At 40.6% G+C, this 18,375-nt stretch overlaps 1 protein-coding gene across 1 annotated transcript in view; it reads right to left on the reverse strand.

Moving 5' to 3' along the window:
* CHD7 (chromodomain helicase DNA binding protein 7) overlaps positions 1 to 18,375 on the reverse strand; it is an 81,902-nt gene that overhangs the window by 19,593 nt on the left and 43,934 nt on the right. Inside the window, exons 4-15 of the mRNA XM_072151840.1 lie at positions 15,297 to 15,492; positions 14,882 to 15,019; positions 13,902 to 13,967; positions 12,002 to 12,057; positions 10,927 to 11,041; positions 7,227 to 7,310; positions 6,066 to 6,203; positions 5,845 to 5,966; positions 3,968 to 4,211; positions 3,002 to 3,178; positions 1,556 to 1,699; positions 1,036 to 1,297 (exon numbers count right to left, since the gene is read on the reverse strand). Of these exons, the coding sequence (XP_072007941.1) occupies positions 1,036 to 1,297; positions 1,556 to 1,699; positions 3,002 to 3,178; positions 3,968 to 4,211; positions 5,845 to 5,966; positions 6,066 to 6,203; positions 7,227 to 7,310; positions 10,927 to 11,041; positions 12,002 to 12,057; positions 13,902 to 13,967; positions 14,882 to 15,019; positions 15,297 to 15,492 (1,742 nt within the window). The remainder of the gene's footprint in view (positions 1 to 1,035; positions 1,298 to 1,555; positions 1,700 to 3,001; positions 3,179 to 3,967; positions 4,212 to 5,844; positions 5,967 to 6,065; positions 6,204 to 7,226; positions 7,311 to 10,926; positions 11,042 to 12,001; positions 12,058 to 13,901; positions 13,968 to 14,881; positions 15,020 to 15,296; positions 15,493 to 18,375) is intronic.

Below are 18,375 nucleotides of genomic sequence, written 5' to 3' on the forward strand. Positions count from 1 at the left end.
CCTACATCCATACCTTTAGTGAGTGTAGTTAGCAGCACGACTGTGAAAGAGGGGTATACAGCTCCTACAAGTGCTATGGGCGGGTCTTGTAGCATGAAGACCTCCCAGCTCTTTCAATAAACTGTTCCACAGCCCCACCCCTCTGTTTTGAGTATCCAACCAAAATCCTGATAGGACTCCAACTCATAAAAAAGGGGAAGGACTGTTGTGCAGAAAGCACTTCAGGCCAAAGAAATGCCTTACTTTTTATAATTAACTTTTCACAGTCCTGTTACTTTGAACAACATACAAAAAGGTACGATTTCACAGTTCTCCCAAGACTGCTACCCAACACTGTCGGCAGCTTTTTATGGTCAAAACTGAGGACAGATTCCCTTTTAACAGACTGGTGTGAAATCAAACCTGGAACAAAATGGCCGTCACTCGTGGGTGAACATTGGGGTTGTTTGGGCATCATTATAGTGTATATTTTTAAAGAATATTTTTTCTGTCTTGCATAGGAAAAAGTCACAGTATAAAAACAAGACCTGGAAAAAATTGAAGTCTGAAGATTGTTGTGGCTTTGCAGAAGGTGTTAAGATCTGCATCCTTCTTGTGCATCAAAGTCAAACTCTGCTATTACAGCGACGCTTAGTCAGCTAAAACAGGAATTAATGAGCCCAACTATACACGTATTCACCTTATATTAGCAAGTGGGGGGAGTAATTGCAAAAGGAACAAGACATAAAAGTCATTCCTTGTAACCGGTTATTTTGGGTGAATGTTTGTAAAGTCCAGAGTGAAATACTTAAAGGTGTTTTTGTTCCACAAATGCAACCCACTTCCAAGTCCTTCTTAACATGAAAATGTCAATTTAAAAAAAATAAACAATAGTCGGACAAATGCTGTAATAAACAAAGCAAAAACATGCTTCACAAGTTTCTACTGTTCACTGGAATTCACTAATCAAAAACCAACTTCACAACCAAGGGCTACTTCAACAACCGACCGACACACGTAGATGGCCACCACCAGCCATATTTTCCTAGTACTCACCATTAATAAGATAGGGATGGTTGCAGCATTTTCTCAGCTCCATCATAGTGTTTAGAAGATTGGGAACATTTGCATGTCCTCCACCCCCTCCTTTGGAGAGGAAGGCAAAATTTTTCTCCAAAATGGCTCTGTAATATTTTTTCTGAATGTTTGTCAGCTCTACTTCTATAATTGTTTCTTCCTTAGGGGCCAAGTTCTTCTCAACATCTTCTTTAAGACGTCTTAACATCATTGGCTTCAAGATACCTTGAAGTTTTTGTACCTGGCAAAAAGAAAAAAATAAATAAATAAAATTGTAACCAAAACAAAAACAGCCTAATGGATTTTGGGATTGGCCAAATTTCTTTATTGAATTTGAGAGTACACTGAATTTTATCATGTCCTATTCTTTACTTGAAAGAGTCAGAGTTGAGAAGTGGTTTACTGCCACCTCCCCCACTGAAAATCCAATGATGCTTGGGCAGGTGTGCATGTATATAATGGAGATGGTAGGAATGGCTGTAAATAGCCGAAGACATACCTGTTCTTCAGTTTTCAGATCACCAAACTCCTGCATGAAGTTGCTCTCTGACGGGAAGCGTTCTGGTTCCAGGAAATTCAGTAGGCTGAATAGCTCCTCCACAGTGTTTTGTAAAGGGGTCCCTGTTAGCAGCACTTTGTGTTCCTGAAAGCATTGGAAGAGAAGGATAAGAGTCGGGTATCTGATAATAGATTTTATAGCAGAACCAAACACGGCCATCTATACAGCTGTAGCTTTAGCTGCAATCCCATCACACACACACAACCCTGTCTAATGACATTAGACCTTAAACAAAATTACACAGCAAATCACATAAATGTATGTCATATAGCCTCCAACTGCAAAAAGAAAACTAGATAAATGAGAAAAGCATGTTCCATTCAGCCACGCACAGAGCAAAGCCAGCTGGGAGGTGCCGTTAAATAGCCGGGCAGCCACAAGCTACTTAGGTCTGCCATAACCCTCAATGCAGCACAGAATCCAAATCCACAAATATATGGTAGGAAAAAGACATTTTTTCCCCAGTCTAATACTTTGAGAACAGATGCTGGTTATAACTTTAGCCCCAGCAGTGCTGATTCAGCAGTAACACGTGGCACCTCCTGTCACTTACTCACAAGATGCTCTTGTATAAAATGACTGATGCAGCAGAAAACATCTGAATTAGTATTCTCAGGAATACTAAGAAATTACATGGAGACTGAGCTAATACAATAAGGGGATTTTGGGTTAAATGGGTTAAAAAAAAAATGGCAATTTATAGGTCTTCAGTCGCTCTCATTGCAGCAGGGGCGTAACTTAAAGGGGTTGTCCGAGTTTTAAAAAAAAAATTATATATACATGTGGCCGGGAGCGGGCTGCCTAAAACAAAGCTGTACTTACCTTCCGGTGCCCTCCGGTATCCAGCGTGTATGGGGGCCGGAAGGTTGTCGGGTCCGGCCAGAAGCTGAATGCAGCGCTGCTCCGGTGGCCATGTTTGTTTACATGGCGCCCGGACCGGAGGGCACCGGAAGGTAAGTACAGCTTTATAGTTTTAGGCAGCCCGCTCCCGGCCACATATAATTTTTTTTCAAAACTCGGACAACCCCTTTAAGGTAGTGCAGAGGGTGCGGTCGCAACGGGCCAAGGAGGCTCAGGGGGTCCATAAGGTGTCACTTTTCCATATGAGAAGACTAGAACTATAAATCATAGATTATAGTCAGGGGCCTGGTACTGACTTGGCACTGGGGCCCGTCCAGATCCTTGCTGGTGGATGCCTCCTGAAGGCACTATTGCCGGTTATAAAGAGCTCAATTTTGAGACAGGAACTCAAATAAGACAGAAGTTTCTTTAATTTCCATTCTATGTTGTATGCAATTTAGTTTTTTCCCCTGGAATACATTAGTGAAGCACCGGGACTCCGACTAGATAACCACTATAGCCACTATACAGGCAAGAAGAACTTACAAGATCCATCATCTTTAGCCCTTCCAAAAGCTTGCAGTTCCTATTCTTCAGCCGATGAGCCTCATCAATAACTACACATCGCCAGTGAATGTTCCTGAGCTCAGGGCAGTCTGTCAGAATCATTTCAAACGTCGTAATGATGGCATGGAACCGGTGGGCATTCTTTATTGCTCGTCCCTGGAGAGATCAAAGAAGAAGGTTCATCAGGATAAATAGATTTTATTTTGCAAAATTGCAGCAGAGAGACAATCAACATGTTCGACAAGTCTTAAAACTGCTGCTAGAAAATAAGAGTCATTTCTAAAATATGGCTTCTAACCACCTGCAGTAAAATTAGAAGTTGTGGATCAGTCCGTTTTGGGCAAATTGCTACTTTGCAACAGCCTTTTAACTATAAGCAAGCAGCAGAGAGTCTGAGCAAGGTGGTTGTTGTAGTTTGGGAACAGCTGGAAAGTTATACATCGAGTTATTCAAAGGGACCGACTAGGAAGCAGAGAACATGGCAAAGACATTGTAATAATCGGCCGTTCTAAAAATATACAAGGCCAAGGCATTAATTTAATACAGCAAAGTCCAAGTTCCCACTCATTTCTGAAGCACAAATTGTGGTTCTTTTCTTCAGAAATCCATCTCCTTAAAGACGTTGTCTGGCGAGCAGTACAATCTACTCTCGATGTTGGTGTTGTATTCTCTTATGGCTTTGTTCTACTCATATGCAGCCTTGCTCTGACAAAGCCAGATAATCTGAACACAAGTATACCATTATCCTCCATGTCCTTTCGACCTTCTGTAGTAGAGTGGAGAAGCGTATGGGATACATTTGACAAAAGGTAGAAGACTATGTAGGTTGAAGAGAGTAATGGATTCCAGTGACTTATTAATAAGTCCCAATGCAGACCTTTTCTCAAGGTCAACCTTTAAGTATATTATCATAGAACATTTTTTAGTTACTGTTCTTACACTCACCTGTGCATCTTTGAAGTACATTTCGTAGAGTTGTATGGTTTTCCTGCTTGCCTGGCTTCCATGGTAAACTACCACATTCAGCTCTGTCCATGTGCGAAACTCTCTCTCCCAATTTGGGATTGTAGAAAGTGGAGCGATGACCAAGAATGGGCCATGAATACCCTTTAAGTAGATCTCGTACAGGAAAGTGATTGACTGGATGGTTTTACCCAAGCCCATCTCATCAGCCAAGATGCAGTTTCGTCTACAGGTAAAAGAGGGAAGGAAAATGGTAGACAATGCATACACACAATGGACTAAGCACATGGCACCACACAAGGACCTTAAAGGAGTTGTCAGGAAGTTGAAAAACATGGCTGCTTTCTTCCAAAAACAGCACAACACCGGACTATGGTTTGTGTCATAAATGCAACTCCGCTCCATTCACCTCTATGCAGATGAGTTGCAATACTGGCACAAACCATGGTCCGGTGTGTGGCACCGTTATAGTAAGAAAGCAGCCATGTTATTTTGAAAGGAAACCTACCATGAAGAATCTTCCATTAGAAGTAGATCCGATGAAAGACTCCACCTGTCTGCCTCTGGCCTAATCTGTAAATTAATAATCCTGGAACATAACCCAACTTGTTAAAAATGTTATTTTAGTAATATGTAAATTAACTGCAGAGCCTACTGGGGCGTGGAGTAGCCTTAGCTCCTAGTGCCCGGTCAGGATAATACACCCCCAGTAGACACTGCAGTTAATTTACATAATACTAAAACAATGTTTTTAATAATCCTGGAACCTTTCCCAACTTGTTAAATAACAGATTAGGGCAGAGGCAGGCAGGAGGAACCTACAATCACATCTACTTCTGATTCCTCATGGTAGGTTTCCTTTAACCTCCGGCTAACCCCTTTAAAGATCCCATGTCTGTTCTAGAAAATAAGTGTAGTTTCTATAATGCAACATTTTTGGCCCACAACTTTCTTCGTTGTGAAAAATAAAGTGTTTTTGAATATGAATAACGTCACAGAGGTGTTACAATATTGGGTGTGACCGGCCTTACTAGAAATCGGGGTCCATAGTGCAGAACTTTTACATATTGCAGGATATTCAGGCACCCATTTTTATTTAGCCTGTCACTTTAGGATACACAGTAAACTATGCAGAGCTGCACATATTATGGTCAAATTAGTGCCACATGCACTAATGATAATTGATGCATAGGGGTTGTGTGAGCCATTTACCAAGCTTAAGGACACCAGCTGTTGCTGAACTATATTTCCCATGATGATCAGTGCAAAAATATGAACAAGCAAATTAAGGACACGGTTCTAGGAAGCAGTCACACCCCACATGTATATTATTGGCCCCGTTTATTACTGTGAAGTAGGAGTGGGTAAACTTTCCTCCCAGCTTGGAAAGTATGTCTCATCCTTCAGCAGCTGGAGCGGAGTATACGTGACGTATGAGTAAAACCAGCAATGATGTAGTGTTGCTATGATTCAGTGTTTCTGAATTCCCATCACATGCCTGTTTACAGGCTGGGGGATTCCTAACAAGTTTGGCGATGCAGCTGCCGAGCTCTTCGCTGAAGAACATGACCATAAAGATCCTTCATAAATATAAAACTTCTCAGAAGGGGTTAATAGCGCTCTCTCGGAATTATGCTGCGTCTAAACATTTACCAGCATTTGCAAAAAGAAAGCCAGAGCTTTATAAAAAGATCTGAGCGCAGTAAAATATGGTTTTCCACAATTTTTTTTTATTTTTTTATAGAGTATAAACTTTAGTCCTGAGATGCCAATAAAATCTGCAAGGTTAAACTGTGCCATGAAACAAAGCCATTAAAGTTTAGTAAAGCTACTGCTAGGAGAGTGGGAAAAATACTTACGTGTTGTACCAATTGAACAGCAGCCAGTTCACTCCCTCCAACTGGTATTCCCTGAGACTGTTATTGTTTTTATACTCCCTGGAACTCTCCAATTTCTTCCACTCGTCGGCAGGAGGTCGCTCCTGTTTCAAATGCAGTAAATCCCATTAGTGGTTTTCCGAAAGACCACATAACTGAGCTATTTTCAAATAAAAACACTGCTCGGCTGTGCCAATTCTTACCACGCGTTCTGTTTCTGGCTCCCTGCTCTGGAGTTTCTCAAATTCTTCAATCTTTGCTGGATCCAAGTCCTGCTTCAGTTCCCATGTACTGTCCTCATATGGAAGGGAACACCACTTCACCAAGTAATGAGTCATCGGCTTAAAGAGACAAAAGGATTGTTAAGAAAATAAATAAACCACGTACATGACAATTATTTAAGCTAACGGACAGGCTCTTTTCTCCTCTTTCTAGACAGCTCTATTTTCTAATGCATTTTGCAGATCCATTAAACTGCTATGGATTTCATACAAAATATTTTATATATATTACAAAAAATATATTACATATTTTTTACTAACATCGTTTTGGACCTTCTACAATTTTGCAGTAAAGTTCATGTTGACCGTTCACCCAAGTCATAGAAGCCACTATGTTGGGGGGAATACAACTGAGGAAGAGCTCAAAACCGGGTTCCTAAAGCACTGTAACCAGTGGAGCGACAAGTACTGAAGCTTGCAAACCATTGGTGGTGAAATATCGTCTTGTCCCTTAAGCAAGACAGATCTCCAGGTTAGAAAATAAGTGCTTTGATTACTGGGAGTATCCCAAGTTCCCTGTCAAAATGAAGTGGTAGGTGGGACTGTGAGAGATAGCCAAGTGCTGATTTCTACTTCTCTTTGGCAGCCGCATTAAGAATACAAATACAACCTTGACCCAATCCCGTTATCGCCAGTGCTAGAACTCCCATTAGATAACACTTAGAACCCATCATTGTCCATAGCACAACCACTTTAATGGGGCTGTACCAAATACCCCATTGACAGTAATTAGTGGGGAACCGATTGCCAAGACCATTACCCATCAGAAAATATGGACCCCCAGCAGTTGGTAAAATGGGGCTCCATTTAAACACACCACTAGACCATCTATGGGGGTCTCTGCTTGGACCCTTACTGATCACATTGTTATCCCCTTTTCTGTTAAGAGTTTTTAGGGAATTTACTTCAAGAAACATTAAAAGATAAAGGCTGTCCTATGGAAATATAATAAATATATTTATATAAACATTCACACATATATATAGTATATATTTTGCTCATATTAAAAGATTTTTTTAAAAGAATTTTATGAAGGCAAATAATCATATACATGTATATGTATAAAATCAATAAATGACTTACCTCTCCCTTCTCATCTGTGCTGTTGGAGACGTCAAGTATCCGATCGACTTCCACATAGTCAGGATTAAACAGATCATCTTCAATCTGTTGACAAACAGGAAAATCAGTCTTATTTACTGTGCTCCTAAGGGAAAACCTTTCTCCACCAAGGACATATTTGTGCCAATAGGGTCACGGAAACATGGAAATCCGACTCAACAACCTCAAACATGCTAATTGAAATACTACAATTCAGCAGGATTGCTCCCCATGAGGGTAAGAGACTCCTCAGACTTTGTTAACCGGGCCTCTTAATTACTGTGTGAAACCTTTTACAGCAGGAGAAAGTTGAAGAATATTTTAAATGAAGTGTGAAATTACAATTCACTAATGAGCAATCGAAAAGGGCTTATAGCTCACACCGTTTCTCGAAAACTACAGCTTGTGAGAGCGGTTTAAGTGCTGCCGCCGGGTTAACCACTTTCCTGCCAGTTATAATAATAGATGCGCTACATTTAACCTACTGAGCTTTGGGTCACGCAAGATGCGGCCACCGTGTGACCAAAAGCCGCAGTTGACACCATTTAAAAACCACACCGTGGCGATTTGTATCTGCAACGTGGCAGCGATGTGAATGTTTAGGTTTCGGAAGTACAGAAGGTTATAGTAGAATTATTGGCTAATAACAGATCAAAACATTTTGAAAAATGTATCAATAAATTGACAACTGAGCATCACCATTCCGTTTGACATCTCTGCGAGTCAGCTCTGATTGGTCAAGGATAAGGCTAGTGAAATGGACAATGGTAATCTGTTGTCAGTTTTATTCATACGTTTCCAGGAGGTAATAAAAGAACGTGCAACTATACCAATACAATACAAGCATGTCAGGGGAGCAAACACATCCCTTTAAGGGGCTGTCCTCTTTCAGAAAATAATTGATTTTTGTTTTTTTATAAAGAAAAAAGTTATACAATTTTCCAATATTTTATGTATCAATTCTTCATTGTTTTTTAGATGTCTGCTTATTGTCATTCTACAGGAAGCTTCTAGGTTTACTTCCGGTGGATAGGAACCAGTCCCTTGTTATCAGAGGTTACACAGGTGTACAGCTCGTTATAATGCAAAGCTCTGATTACTCTGATATAATGAGCCGCCCTCCAGTGAGACATTGAATGACTAGGGATATAACGAGCCCAAACAATTATTTGCTGAACGTGGACAACCCCGTTAAATTTTCTGTAACTTTATTAAAGGGTTGCATGGGACTGACAAGTAATGGCCTGTATCTAGGAAAGATCATTAGTTGGAGATTGATCAGAGAATTGGGCATCCGGGCCTTGCAACATTGAGCAGATATCACCAGAGTGTATGGATACATATAGCGCCACGGTCTCTGCAGTGGCCGTACTGTGCTATTACAGCTCATGTCACATGATTTGCAATAGAACAGTCAGGCCACTACACAGAGCCTCCTGTTTGTGACCCATTACATTATATTAGTGAATCCAAGTGGGGGCCCAGATGTTGAACATCCAGCAATCTAGAGATAATGACCTATGGACCGTGCAGTAACTATAGATCTTTGCCAATCTTTTTAATAGAGGGAAAATTACAATGGACCCAATGCCTTTAAACACCATCACCTATATATTTTAAAATCACATTTTCTTTAATTTGTAAAGTAGTGGACTCCCTATACATATCATTTTATTTCATTTTTTATTTATTTCTTGAGTGGTTAATCCCTTCAGGTCATGGATTAGTCAGGTTGATGAATCTCAGTAAGTTTTGACAGCATGGAAACCGCTGGGCTAAATTTAGATTTTTCACCCACTTGAAAACTTCATTTTGAGGCCCAGTCTGGTAAGTTATTAAACTTAAGTATTATACTTCTTGGACAGACCAAGAGGGAAACATTGCAGACTTTCATCCGTGTGACCCTTGCTCTAGCTCTGCATACAGATCTAAGTGAAATTAAATTGGTGATCAGAAGCTTACTCCCATGTGGGTAATTGTCCAAATCTGAGAAGGACAGCCACAATCCTCTGCATAATTAGCTCTTGGAGAGATATGACCAGAATATGCATGAATGGCTCCCGCTCACGTTGAGCACCCATATTAACCCTTGTGTTCTTAAAGGCTTGTAGGACAACAGAAAATGGTTTTCAGCAATTGATGAATAGTTATTTCTAAAGCCACTTTATTCTTAAACAGTAAATCCTAAACTAAAACTGAACCTAAAAAGGCTAAAATAATCAAGAAAAAAAAAATCTTTTCCCTCACTGTAGAACGTAGAGATGAGCAGACCCATAGTTTTAGTTCCGGTTCGGCCCTGGCTGGTTGCTAAAGGCTGCTGAGACGCCATTCGGCAATACGTCCAGGTCACATGGCTGAACCGAAACTACGGATCTGCTCATCTCTATTAGAAAGCTGAATTTTCTGTATCATGTTGGAACAGTCCCGTAGAAATCCTTCAGATAAGACCAGCTATATACTTCATTCGACATCTATCTACAGCTCAATTTTCGGTCAGTGGGCTTGACATAACATTGTTTGCCCTTCTATAGACGGCAAACGGGAAGGCTCCAGCCAGTTGTCTTACAAGATAGGAGGAGAAGGAATGGGACATATCTAAGTAACTTTGACTTCTTTACACACTTCTTACTTTCAGATAAAGAATGGAACAAAACAGAAGCAAAAGTATCATAGTAGATAAGGTTGAAAATATCCGCAGGTCCATCAAGTCCAAACCATGTCCCAACCGTGTTGATACAGAAGCCAAAAAAGACAAAAATAAGACTCTACAAGGCTATTGCAGACCCTTTTCTTTATGGCTAAAATTTGGTGACATTTTTAGATTTAGAGTACCTTGAAAACAGAATTTATTTACAACACATGGCCAACAATTCTCTTCAGTAAAGGGTATTAAAGGTGAACAACGTGAGCATTCAAAATATTTTACAGTGGTCTTAAACGACACATTGAGTCTATACAAAGATTATATGCTTATACTATGCAAATAATGTATCTAGGGCTTTATATGCAATAATAAAACAATACCAGTACCCTAATTCTCCTATTACAGTCCAATAGAAATTCTCATGTTCTTCCTTAAATTTTGTTTTGCGAACCACACAAAAAGCGCTTATCACCCAACGCCAGGCGGTGAATTGTGTCATTTTCCTCAAGCCATCAGTACAATTTGACAACAAATGACGGCTCAGATTTGCTTGGCTGTGGAACTTTACAAAGAAACAGGCAACCCTTTAAGAGGGTGAACTGGGAAATAATTCAGCCCTTAAGAGCAGTGAAATCAAACAAGATCGATCAGACGAGCATTGATTTTCCTCAAAACATTCAGTGTAGACTGCAAATAAATAGGAATCTAATGCGATAACGGTGGTTTCTTAAACACCTGCTCGTGGAAAATAATTACAGAGAAGCCCCCGTATTATTCCTCAGGGTAAAGGTTCAATTGTAAACCATTTACAAATTATGTGCCAACAATCCTTCTTGGGGGGGAGAGCTGTCAATCAAGAAGATCAGTACATCCCACCATTATTCATGGTACAATATTTATTATACATCCTAACAGGAAGCCAAGCTACTTCCCGTTTGCAACAATGAAATCTCAAAAGCAGATGATGCAATAGAATGAAGACATCAGCACGTAAACAAAAATATACCTACAAACATATGAAATATCCAAGTTTCTTACCTCAGAGAGGAACGGGTTCTGGCCATGCTTCGCTCGGAAACGCTTGATTTTCTGATGAATCCTCTTGTCTTTGTCAAGCTCCTCTATGGTGGCCCATTGGCAGTGCAAATAGGAACTATGGGAAGAAGAGACGCATCCAAGATGAACCCAAATGGATTATCAGCACACCTACATAATATGTTTTACTTGTCCACTTCTAAACTTCAATTTGGTTTTCTAGTTTCTTATTTGAATATCTCAACATTTATAAGATTCATCGAAAGGAACCATTTTTTCCTCATACACGGTAAACCAAAAACGTACCAGAATAGAAGATCTGACAGCAGATTTGATCTCTGCTACCCTACACGTAGCGAAATCTTTCAGTGCAGAAAATATCTACAATGTGTTGGATGATTTATTAAATTCCATACACTGGTTTGCTACCATGATCCATGGTGGATGTCCTTCCTATAGGCCTAAATATCTTCACAGCAATAATCCTACTGCTCTCCAACCAAAATGCTTCATTAAAAGTGAAATATATCATCTTCGGCTAAGTTCACACATTTGTTCAACAGGTTGTGTTACACATTCTGTTATTAATAGCACAATAACGAGAAGGGAACCCCACAGCGATAACGAGAGCGGGACCTCCAGCAACACAGAGAAAAAGAACCCGTTCTCACTAAATGATGAAGCTGCAGCACACATGCTCCACCTATACATACGTACTCCACCACTACCATTCACTGTGTAAGCGACATAAAAAGCAGAGCGCTGTGCTTAGCAATTCCTAAGACTCCCATACAACTGAATGTACAAGCAGAATGACATATGCTCAACCTGCCACTCCATCAATTAGTGACAACAGGATTCTCCAGATTACTAGGGGTCCGTCCCATTCTACTGACTGGTAGGGGTCCACCTGTTGGATCTTCACCGATCACCCTATAATCCTTAATCTTGTAGATGGGGGAAAAATTGCTAAATTATTACAACCCCTTTAAGGCATCTTGGAAAACTTAGTCTCTCTTGTCATAGTTTTAAAATGTATAAAGCAAAAAGAAAAAAAAAAGACACAACATTTACTTACAAGTTCTTATACTTCACATAAAATTCTTCAACTTCTACTTCTTCACCGGACTCCAGCTAGAAGAGAGAAGGACATTTGTGGAAAGTGAATCAGCGATCAGGAAGATGCAGAAGAGTGTGTAATGTGGAATGCGGTCTGCAAGTCATACGTCTGTAGTCTGCTGGGATAAAACTATTTGTAGTAGTCTGGATGGCAGACTTCGCTCTCCGTGAGACTCTGTGCAGACGGAGTAATGTTTATCACATGGTCAGATATTACCCATTAAACCCTTAAGAAATAAAAAGCAAATGTTTCTGGTGAAAACACAGCTGTCCAATTCTGCATTGTCATATCTGAGACATGAATCATTTTTAACTCCTCCCTCACCACACGCCGTTTTCATTCACAACAGCCTGACCCTGTACCTGGCTGGCTGCCAAACCCACAGCGTTAAGTAGACGCCAAGCGTACCATTTTCTCAGGCAGCAGCCAATTAGCAACTGCACTCCCTAATGCCAAATGTATTATTTTTGGCTGGCTGAAGACAGTCTTACTGCATTTTTACAATTGGCTTCTACAGGGTGTGTGCTTGTGTGTTGAGAGGAAACTAACCACGGACTACAAAACGCTTGTGGTCTACAATTTATATTGCTTTCGTGTTCGCACTTAAGACATCAGCGAGTGCATGATTGAGTCGGATTTGATACAAAGCTCTCGCCACGGCGGTTAAGATACCAGTTAAGACGTTCATTTAAGAGATGTTGAAGGACTGAGTCTGCACTTTCTCTTGAGCTGTTTTTAACTAGAGATGAATGAATCTGAAGGAAGCCAATGTGTACGCGAGTAAGAAAATTCCTGGAAAGATGCTGTCAGCCTGCGTATATTAGAAAGAGTCATGGCTCGACAGCAAAACGAAACTGAATTTTACACTGGATTCTCGCTGTTGCTGGAAATACAGCGCATGAACGGCTCAGAAAGCGACGGAAAGCAAGCGCAGTCCTGTGCTCTATCATATCAACTGGGCGCGGAACGACTACGCTATAGAATGGATTGCTGGATTATTTGGTCTCTTTTTCAAGTTTTTTTTTTTATATTTTAGTAATTTACCAATTTTACATCACAATTATAAATCAACTCCACATTCTTGGATATTTCCACCATCTGTTTAAAGGCGCAACTTTTATAAACCAAATTTATAAAAAAAAAATCCTTGATGCTTAAATATATTTAAATATACCGATATCTTCTTTCTTGTGCATACATAACAAGAAGCAAAAAACATCTGCAGTTGTGCCGAGCGGGCACGCGTCCGGCGCCATTGAGAGGAGGAGGGTTGAACCCTCCCCTCTCCATAGAGATACACGTAACGACGGTCGTGTGCATGGGGCCTTAGACATTTAAAGAGCACATGTGGATAACCACTATGAGGACTTGGTTGCCTCTACCAGATCTACTGAACATGAGCAGATTAGTGGTGTCTTCTACAAGGCAGAAGTACTTATATAGCAGCCTATGTGGGGCAATGAGGCTGGGAAAAATCCTATTACTTAACATCTGCACACTGAAAAGGTGTTAAATAAGCAATGAATATTATGCAAGGGAACAAAGTAAATATAAGAGGCTTGTGGCTGTGCTATCCAAGCACTTGATTAAATCACATCTGCCAAGGAGAACCTCCTCCCTCTCCACTTCTAGGAAAATCCTCATCATTTCCTGCAGAAAATACATTTTCCTATAAAACTGGGAAAGGCCTAATGTTACTAAGCATTACTCAAAGCATCGCATTAAAAATAACTATTATTTACACAAGAGTTGACTTCATTATAGAGGATTCATGTGGGGATTAAAAGAGGAGAATTCACTATTGGATGCAGACTATTCCAATTATTACCTCTCAACTAAGAGCCAAAATCAGGCTTACCTGTTTCTTTGCTTTACGACAGCTCATGATTTTCTCCACAACGGGTCCTTCGGCATCTAGAGCCTCCTAACACAAGAAAAACAAACTATGTAAAACAAAAACTCTACAATGAAAAACTAGCAGATAAAACAAACCGGTTGATGCCAGCGATACATAATCTTAATGTTGGCAGCTCAGGGAGAACCAGCACTGGATCCAGTTACGAGCCATGACAGCCAGTAGCGGAGCCCAACAGGTGGTGTAATAAGTATTAGCTCCTCATCACTGTACCTGGTGACAAGTCCAGTACTTCACAGAAGTTGGAGACATGCCATGACATGGCTTTCATAGACCACAATGTCTGGCGTTATCAAACTCTACATCTAACGTGTAGGGAGGTGTCAAAATGTACCCCTCTATGGCAGATATTGGAGGGAGGGGGCGGGGATATAAATTTTTCAATACTACTGTTCTTCAAAACACATACGTGTGCATGGCAAAGAGAGTCAGTCAACAACTAACGAAAGATCCAACTTTTATCGACACCTATCTGAAAGGCTTTAAGAAGACCTCAAACAATTTTGAAAGCCGACTCTGAGGCACCATAACTGAAAAGTGGCACCTGCTTGAAAAGTTCAGCTATTAATAAGTCACAACCCTTGACTTATGCTGGAACGGACAAAAATAATCTCACCTTTATGGAGATGTCCCATCTGCCCCTGGCAGCATATGCCAGGGGAGAGATTTTAAGGCCATGACAACTCAAAGACAACAAACATTTCAGGTCAATATTACACGTTTTAGGAAATTTATGCTTCTGCGTTTGGTTGCATTCAATACCTATTATCATGTATCTATGGAATAAGACCCTTCAAATCACGATGGGTACAGTAGACTAAGGCTATAACTGTCTAAAATACAACATCCAAAATGCAACATGAGGAATATTCCAGTTAAGACAGGAGATCATAGTAAAGGTTTCTAAAATAAAAAAGGCTAACCTGCTGCTCAGACTGTGATGTATTTGATGGAGAATATCTCCCGGTGAGATCAGCATCATCAGCCTCATCATCAGAAATCTTGAACTCCAGATCTTCTGTGTAGCGTTTCCTCTTAACCTGCCTGCTGGAGCGTCGCTTCTGAAAATTCAAAGGAAAGGAAAGTAAAATTATTCTCAATTTGCAAATGGAGAAAACCCGTGTACCCAAGTAGCTCATATTTTGGAGTATAGCCATTCACAGTATATAGTGGACGTGTACTGCATACACCAGATTTGGAGTCTCATGACATGGATGTACAGATAATTCACATATTACCCTCAAGAAATTCTCTGGAAAGACCCAGGGTTGGGTTTATAATATACTGAGGAAGTGACCATGTTCACAATTATTGCAGAAATGTAACATCTATTTTTACCTGTACGCCAGAGTCATCCTCCTCTTCTGGTGGTGGCGGTGCCGGGGATGATGAGGGAGGAAGAGGGCTCGTAGTTGTAGTAGTAGTAGTAGTTGCACTAGCAGTAGTTTTGTCCAAATCTAAAGCTTCAGCCCCTTCAGGCTTTACTTTAACAGCTTTTTTCTTTTGTGCACTTCCCTCAGCATCAGACTTATTACTGCAAAGAGGGAAAAAAAAGTTCTTTATTGCTTTTTTCAGAGTCACATAGCACAAAGTTACCTTTCATTTAAGAATTACCCCTTTAAGGAGTCTATACACAAGTCCTTGATATCAGATTGTTTAGGATCCTACACTAGGGACAGCGGATTGCGGTTACGTCAAGTAACGTGAATCAGCAAATTGGAATAGGGCTGGAATAAAAGCCCTGTTTAGAGTAGTTATTGGGGCAGATAACCAACTTCTTTGGATGGGCTCTTTATGTTCCCATCGGGGTAGGAGACTTCTAAAACCTGATGCTCAAAAGCAAGTTTAGTCAAGCATACTCACTCCATATGCTTCCAGGATTAACCCAATCCAACCTATGCAGAGTTCAGTTCAACGATTCTAGGTTCGTTCTCCTAAATCATGTAAGTTCGTCGCCCCCAAGTAACTTGTAGACAGCCAGCTTCAGACTATACCATTCTTGGAATCATAAACCGTGGAACCCATAAAATGTATTCAATGAGGACATTTCAGCAATGTGTATAAGGGTTATAACCGAGCATCACAGCCCCTTCTAACAGTGGTGTCCTGGATGTATTGCCAGATTGGCGATTAATAATCCGCCAATGCGTCCAGGGTCACGAGGCCCATCCTGAACTAAAACTACTTGTCCGCTCATCTCTAACCATGAACCTAGATCTTCCAGCAGTGCTAAATTTGAAGTCAAGCATATAATAAAATATGTAGACAGCAAATCTGAGAGCTCGTGTTAACACAAAATATGCCGAACTAGTAAAATACAATTCATAAAATAGACGCGCACTCTACAAGAAACTATAGGAAAGAATCATTGAATGGTAACATTGGCATGAAAAACTATTTCACTGTGATGAGAATAGAAAAAAATATATATAAAAATTCTCAGGGTGTAGCTGTAATGGCACACGGTATTATCTAGTAAGCGTTCAAGGCTGAAGGTTAAGAATGATAAGTGGTATATTTTTTTCTGCCGTAAATCGGGTCATTACAAAGCACATTGTATTTTTTTTAATCTTTATTTTTCCCACAAAAAAAAAAAAAAAAAAAAGAAGAAAATAAAAGCCAAACCACTTGTAAGCATTACTCATTTAACTCAACTGAAGGTGAACCCATTTCAGCTATACGCCTGGTAGAAATGACAACTATTATATAAACTCTCATAAAAGCCTGCAATCACAATCATAACACAGGCAGGGAAATGGGCACAGGCGCCACTTATTACCAGAGAGCAGGAGAAACAAAAACCCTCTCTGGGGTCAGGTGATAAACTTTAAAGACCTATTAAAGGGATTATCGCAAATGTTCACAGGTTGTATGCGATACTGTAGATCAACTTTATCCAACTCCTGAACCGTTGTGATGCCTTTTCTGTAAGACCACTGTTTTTCAAACCCTGGAGCAGCCCTTTAAGAAGTAGCTGCACTTTACTTTATAATTGTATTGTTGTAGAATAAATCATGCCCATCCTGCAAGTGTAAATTTGGGAGAGGCAGCTGCATGATGAAAGGGCGTTGTTGTAAACGAGAGGTTAACATTGCTCATTTTTGTAATGTGTGTGGCTGCCTTGTGGCTTCCTAGGAAACAAGTGAGGCCTTATCCACAGAAGAGGGTCTAACTTGCTGATTGGTGGGGGTCTCAGTGATGAGACTCCAACAGTTCACAAGAGGGGGGGTCTGCCATACCGCCATTGGACCCATAGTCGCTCCCAGAGATGAGCGGAGCAGACGGCTGCGCATGATCATTCTGCTCCATTTATCTCTATAATGCTGACCCAGGATGGAGCAGGCCGGACATGCAGGGCCATCTCCTACACTCATCTCAAGGAGGGAGAAGGGGACCGGTGGAGGCACACCAACCCCCCTGTTCACGTGACCCCTGTTCACGTGACCCCTGTTCACAAGACCCCCTCCGATTAGAAAGTTAGGGCCTATACTTCCTCAAAAACCCCCTTGCAGGTCATCTACCACCAGGAGCAAGGACCGTTAACCAAGCACACTTACAGGATAGTGTGTGCCCACTGTGACGGGATCTGCCCTTTTTTTTTTTTTTTTTTTTTTTAACTGGTAGCTTAAAAAAAAATCTGTGAAATTAATTTTACTAGGCTCTTTACTATTCTATTCCTTATCACAATATCTTATGGCAATTTATAAAATCTTGCACGTCCCAGCCTCAAAGACACACACACTTTTTGGACTATCAGTAGAACATCCTTCACATTAGACCCAATAGTCTCACAAAAATTCAGGTAAAAATTTCATTCCATTCTTACAGCCTCTGTAGTGACCCAATGGCCTTCCAGGGGAGCATTTCCTCCCTATCTTGTCCCCCAAATATGCTGGAGGGATTTATTCATGATCAAATCTAACTAGATCAACTTTGCCACATTCCAACATTACTGACTACAAGTGAGGATGGAGGGAAGGGGGGGGGGTGAATTGGGAAGTTACGTACAAGATAGGTTCCATACACTTGTTCTTAAGTTGAATTTGTATATTTTATAATTGTAGTTCCAGACAAATTTTATTTTTGCCCCAGTGATAATTGGAGCTACAATATTTTTTGCTGTACTGGGACCAAGCATTATCAATAAAACTTTCTTACAGACCCCTTACAGCTGATCATTGCAGTCTGGGACTATAGTAAAGTATTCAGAGAGCTTCAACAGAGATCACAGTGGGCAGAGGGGTCCGTCTTTAACTAGGGGGCATCTGTAAGTCGGGTGTCCTTAGGTAGGGGGCCGCCTGTACTGTATAACCATGAAATGTAGAAGCATATTTAATATATCATATTTGACAGAAACGGAGGATTCTGTAGAGAGACTATTGAGTATATTTCTTGCCAGAATTTGCAGTGCGGGCAG

This window comes from Engystomops pustulosus, chromosome 5 (assembly GCF_040894005.1).
Source record: "Engystomops pustulosus chromosome 5, aEngPut4.maternal, whole genome shotgun sequence".
NCBI classification, from domain to species: domain Eukaryota; kingdom Metazoa; phylum Chordata; class Amphibia; order Anura; family Leptodactylidae; genus Engystomops; species Engystomops pustulosus.